Here is a 6,169-nt window from a genome sequence, read left to right on the forward strand (position 1 = left end):
TACTATATCGTAAATTAGAGATAACTTCATTTAATCCTTCGACACCTTCATTTATTTCTCCAAGTTCTTGTTCATCATTTTCTTCTGAACGAATCTTGCAATGCCGAAAACAATTTGCAATTGTGGTTGTTTTCACATCAATATTCCAAGCCATGTTAGCAAAACTAATAGCATTCAAGATATTAACTTTTTGGATATAAGTAATCATAATAAAAGTAATTTTAGATCAAATACATTGCATGTGATTAATTCTAGTTTTTATACGTACATTATATATTATACTGTACCACGTAAACATAAAAATTCGGTAAAGTAATAAAATATTACTTTATCGATAAAGTAATAAAATATTATTATATCGATAAAGTAATAAATTCGGTAAAGTAATATTTTTTCCCGGTCCCAAGGGTATTACTTTAAAGAGGTTTAACTGTACTATGCTATTTTACTTGTGTAATTTGGTACAATTTATGAATCCATAACAATATTTTTTTTGAATTTTTTATTAGTCTAATTAAAGCACTGTTTAAGGAAAAGAATGAGAAATTTGTGATTTAATCATATTTTAGCAATTTGTGATTAACAATATGAGATGCAAAAGTTCCTAAAATATCCAAAATCTGATATCGTAATAGTATTTCTTTTGGAAGCACATCCGTATCTTATTCATTTTGCACATCTATCTTTTTCATGAAATACATCTTTTTTGTGCACAAAAGAAAATAAATAAATTACAGTAATAAATCAGGCTAATATTAAAGCAAATTACGGTCCACCAATAATAAACCGGTACATTATAAGCAGACGCCGCGTTGTTCATCTTTGCCCCTTTTCTCATCTCTATCTATAGACTAGTCAGTCTGTTATCAAACCCTAGGAACATTAGATACACACTACACACAATCAGCCATGGCGATACGGCATCTCCTAACCCTAGCTCGTCGTGCTCGCCGTCCTCTCCAATCTCTCCGCCCTCTCTCCACCGTCGCCACCGTCTCCGATGCTGTATCCGCCGCCGCCGCCGATTCAGCCGCCACTCTCCCATCTCCTCCGGCGCCTGACGTCATGATCTACGATCGTCTCGCTGAACAAGTGAAACACAAGCTCAGTAAGCTTGATAATCCAGACACGAGGTTTTTGAAGTTTAATAACCCTAATCCAACGGTAACGGATCACACGGCGGTGCTTGCTGCGCCAGTGACACGTGTCACGACTCTGCCTAATGGTTTACGAGTTGCGACTGAGTCAAATCTGTCGTCCAAGACGGCTACGGTTGGGGTTTGGATTGATGCTGGATCTAGATTTGAGACCGATACGACTAATGGAACGGCGCATTTTTTGGAGCATATGATATTTAAGGGGACTCAGAGGAGGAGTGCCAGGCAACTAGAGGAGGAGATTGAGAATCTCGGAGGGCATTTAAATGCGTATACGTCTAGAGAGCAAACGACTTATTATGCTAAGGTTTTGGATAAGGATGTGCCTCAAGCTATGGATATTTTGGCTGATATTTTGCAGAATTCGAAGTTTGAGCAGAATCGGATTGAACGGGAACGAGATGTGATTTTGAGGGAAATGGAAGAGGTATACAATTAGCTAAAAATGTTTACTTTTTTGGTCAATTCGAGTGTTTTATTTGTATGAAATGTTTTAAATTGTTTCTTATTGGCATTAAGGTTGAAGTTTATTTAATATCAATGTTTTAAGTCTAATGCTTTTTATAAGTCATTCAGTAGGAATTGTTATTTGAAATTTAGCTCCAATGTTGAACCAAAATTGAAGTGCTTTTTGAACTTGGTTTACTTGTAATATTCTATTATCATAATATTGTTATACGGTCCTTTAAGGTGTTTAAGATCAGTCTGCAAGTACATGTACACTACGCTGGTTTCATTTTATGAAGTGTTATGTTATAGTCTCGAACACGTGCTTTGAAATATACAGCTGGTGACATAATACTATAATGTGGGAATGGGGAAGATAATTAAATAGATGGTCTGATTGTGCATTAGTAGTACCGACTTATTAGTAGATTAGTAGAAGTTTAGAGGGTTTTTTAGGTTAATTTGTTTTAGGTAAGTGTTGCATAGGTTAATTTTTGGTCAACACTTTCTTCATCTGTATAGAACATCCTTTTTGTTTAGGTGATTTTATACATTTGTTATCATTTTAGCCTTACATGACACGGATGGTTTTCCCATTGTAGGTGTTGGGACAGACAGAGGAAGTCATTTTTGACCATCTCCATGCAACTGCTTTCCAGCATAGCCCTTTAGGAAGGACTATTCTTGGACCTGTCGAGAATGTCAAGTCAATCACAAAGGAGGATCTTCAGAACTATATATCTACACACTATACACCTTCCAGAATGGTAAATATTTAAATATATATGTGGCCAATAGTTACTAGACCAGTTTAGATTTTTTCTCACCCTATGGTTGTATTTATTTGTTCATTTATTCTGCCTTCCTGTGTAAAGTTTGACCTTGGTTTTGTCCTGGGCATTTTAATATAGGTGATTGCTGCTTCTGGAGCAGTTAAACATGATGAGATTGTTAAACACGTTGAGCAATTGTTTACCAATTTGTCAGATAGTTCAGCTACAATTTCTGAGTTAGCAGCGAAAGAACCAGCAATATTCACAGGCTCTGAGGTGTGCTTACATATTGCAGTGTCCAATGTTTTTTTTGCAGTGAAACAGTTACATTGTGTAGTCTGACACTTGTTTAAAATCAGTTTAGGAATATTGATGATGATGTTCCACTTGCACAATTCGCGGTTGCATTTGATGGAGCATCTTGGACAGATCCGGATTCTACTACACTGATGGTGATGCAAGCAATGTTGGGGGCCTATACCAAAGGATCAAGTGGCGGGAAGCATATGGGGTAAGTTGTTTTGTTGATATATTTACTATCTAAGGCTTCTGTCTGTACAGGATGCATTAATAGTTTTATCTGTGCACAGCTCTCAACTTGTACAGAGACTTGCCATCGATGATATAGCTGAAAGCATGATGGCGTTCAACACTAACTATAAAGATACTGGCTTGTTTGGGGTCTATGCTGTAGCCAAGGTGTGCTTACCACCTTATGTACCTTGAATAGATGCTAGTAAATCTCATAATTTGCTTTGTATATTCTTTAATTAGAATATAAATGGGGATATTAAATCATAGATGATAGAATATTTTTTGCTTGTATACACCTAGTTAAAAATAGACGATAGGATCTTTTTTGCTTGTATACAGCTAGTTAGTGACTCTGATTCTATGTAATTGTATAGGTTTTTTAGAAATGTTAGTTATGATAACCAGTATTATGACACACGATGCATCTTAATCTTACTTTTGTTTATAGAACATATTTTTCAACTTCTGTGGTGCTTTACTGATTGATCTTCCATGGTATGCTAGAGGTTTTTCATTATAACCTCCTAGGAAGTAGATCAGGTATTGGGAAAAAGAATTAATGCCTGCTGCCTCTGTATTTGCATTGTCAAATATTTAATTTAGCATGACTTTTTTCAGTAGCACTTACCAAATCTCTTTGCATGTTATGCTTAACTAAAAAACTGATTTCAAGGATATTTTAAATAGAAAGACTTGATATGATTAGGAATCCCCAAAAAAGATCATATTCGTGAAGCAGAAACATGGACACTCCTATGAATGTGAAAAATATATCGGATTAGTCAATTTGATTTGAAATTCTCAAGGCTTTCACAATTGTTTAGTCATAAATACGATTTTTTTTTGAACTTTATATTCTAGTTTCCTTTGTTTACTGCAGGACATGTCTCCATTCAATATTCAAAGATTGAAATCCATTTTTTAGTACATGCATTTCAATTTGAGTTAGTTATAGTTAGTATAACTAACTTCTCTCGAACTCTCGAAAGAAAAGGAATTATAAAAAGAACCAAAATATTTCATTTTAGTTTATAAATATATTTTATATAAATGAATATATTCTAATTATTAGAAATTGAAATCCATTTTGAGTATCTTTATATATTTCTATTGTTGTATGAATAGAGGAGGGTTTTCCCCTTTTCTTGAAAGCTCAGATAGAATAAGTAGTCAGATGTAAGATAATTTCTTAAAATTTCCATCTCAGCTCAAGGTTTAGAATAGATCAGGTATTGGGAAAACTAAAAAGAATTAATGCCTCGTGCCTTTGTAAATGCACTTTCAAATATTTTATTTAGTATGACTTTTTTAGTAGCACTTCCCAAATCTTTATGTATGCTACACTTAACCGAAAAACCTGATTCCAAGGATATTTCAAATAACAAGTTACTCATTTGTATTTACATTTTTGATTCAGCCGGACTGCTTGGATGATTTAGCTTACTCAGTAATGTATGAGGTTACCAAATTATGCCACAAGGTCTCCCAGGATGATGTGGTTCGCGCTCGCAACCAGGTGTGATAGTTTACCTTCTTAAGGATTTCTTTTGTCTATATTGTCATTATTTATCGCATTTAACTGACAGGTCGGTAATTAAAGATCTATATAGATTTGGCCTCGTGATCTATGAAATCCGTTTCTTTTGTTGTGTGTGCTTACGCAATGTTTTGTTACAGCTGAAATCTTCCCTGCTACTCCACATGGATGGAAGCAGTCCAGTTGCAGAAGATATTGGGCGCCAGGTACCATTCTTGCAAATCGAGAATTTTGACTTCAAATATATCACGTATCAATATCAGGACCTGGTCAAGATTTTGAACTAAAATTTTGAATCCAACTGGGTTTCCAAATTGTGTTGATATCAGTTTTAATACCATTTGTCTATAACTTAAAAATGATTTCTGTAGCTACTTACTTATGGACGAAGAATTCCATACCCGGAGCTGTTTGCTAGGATTGATGCTGTAGATGCCAGTGCAGTCAAACGTGCTGCAAACCGTTTTATATATGACAAGGTGAGTTCTGTCCGAGTATTGTTATAGAACCTTTGTAAAGTTGTAGACTTGCTATACGATCTTTTTATTGACTGTACACGTTCTTTGCTTGTCCTGAGTATGCATATCCATTTTTGCAGGATATTGCTATTGCTGCTGTTGGGCCCATCCAGGGTCTACCTGACTACAACTGGTTTAGACGCAGAACCTACTGGAACAGATACTAGGTTTTGTGTCATTGTTTTGATATTTTATCACCAATTTGCATTTTAGGTGGTAAAATTGTTGTTTTTTGCAAGAAAAGAAAATCAGATGCCCCTGAGGGCTGGTCTTCTCTGAATTCTCTGTTTGCTCTCTTTGAGGGGTTCCCTTATATTTATGTAACATACTTAGCCAAAAATAAATGGTATCAAGGAATTCATCACAATTTTATCGATACTGATGTTACACATCCATATAAAATGAATTTGTTCATGGTAATGGGAGTGGTTCTTTGTTTCCTCCCTTCTCAGAAAAGTTATTATGCCTTGTACTGGAGTTGAACTTTACGCTTGGTTGGTCTGTTATGTTACTGTTAGTTTGTAGTACACTGACCATGAAATAAGAAAAATAGAGATTATTTACCAGTTTCCTATGGAAACTTCCCATATGTTTTATTGAATTAGAGATTTTTTTTGTTAATCTTGTTCACTATTGGAACTTTGTAGAAGTTACAACAGTTAATGATGCCTAAAAATGGAGTAATAATTAAAAAAAAAATTGCTGTATAAAAAAATATGCTGAATTTTCTTTCTTGTCCATCGCAGATTTTGCTATGTAAACAGAATGCAGTATAGAAAAGAAATGGAAAGAAGCTTGATTATTTTTTTCTTGTTTGGTTTGCAACTTTGCACCAATGAAAATTTTACTAGTATTATTTAATGGGTCAAGGGGCAAAGCAACCTGATATTTTATCAGGATTCAGCAGGAGCAAATATGCCCCCATAATTTGCCGCTGTTGAGAATGAAGAGCTGGGAGTTCTAGAGCAAGTTGGGATGGTTTAAGACTTTAAGTCAACTTGGATGGTTTAAGACTTTAAGTCAGCTGTTGATAATGAAGAGCCGGGAATTCTAGAGGAAGTTGAGATAGTTTAAGTTACTAGTAACCTGACATTTAGGTTGTTTTGGGCTATTATGCTTCCCGGCTTAAATCTCGTGTGATACACGGATTTCGTTAATATATAAATAAATTTTTAATTTTATTTATTAATTATATAATAATTT

At 34.6% G+C, this 6,169-nt stretch overlaps 1 protein-coding gene across 1 annotated transcript; it reads left to right on the forward strand.

Annotated features, from left to right (window-relative positions):
• The first annotated feature begins 792 nt into the window (after positions 1-792).
• LOC141718480 (putative mitochondrial-processing peptidase subunit beta, mitochondrial) lies at positions 793-5,406 on the forward strand. The gene is made up of 9 exons (XM_074520865.1): positions 793-1,584; positions 2,207-2,371; positions 2,516-2,653; positions 2,737-2,888; positions 2,968-3,076; positions 4,329-4,427; positions 4,589-4,654; positions 4,820-4,927; positions 5,047-5,406. The coding sequence occupies exons 1-9, from the start codon at positions 910-912 to the stop codon at positions 5,131-5,133; spliced, it is 1,599 nt and encodes a 532-aa protein (XP_074376966.1). The 5' UTR covers positions 793-909; the 3' UTR covers positions 5,134-5,406.
• The last annotated feature ends 763 nt before the right edge of the window (positions 5,407-6,169 follow it).

Source organism: Apium graveolens, chromosome 4, assembly GCF_009905375.1.
Source record: "Apium graveolens cultivar Ventura chromosome 4, ASM990537v1, whole genome shotgun sequence".
Lineage (NCBI taxonomy): Eukaryota > Viridiplantae > Streptophyta > Magnoliopsida > Apiales > Apiaceae > Apium > Apium graveolens.

What these genes read in the sequence shown, in the direction of transcription:
- LOC141718480 (XM_074520865.1), top strand. Translation starts at nt 910, where the DNA reads ATGGCGATACGGCATCTCCTAACCCTAGCTCGTCGTGCTCGCCGTCCT. An exon ending in TTTTGAGGGAAATGGAAGAG is followed by an intron (nt 1,585 to 2,206) that starts GTATACAATTAG and finishes TTCCCATTGTAG; the next exon opens with GTGTTGGGACAGACAGAGGA. An exon ending in CAATATTCACAGGCTCTGAG is followed by an intron (nt 2,654 to 2,736) that starts GTGTGCTTACAT and finishes GTTTAAAATCAG; the next exon opens with TTTAGGAATATTGATGATGA.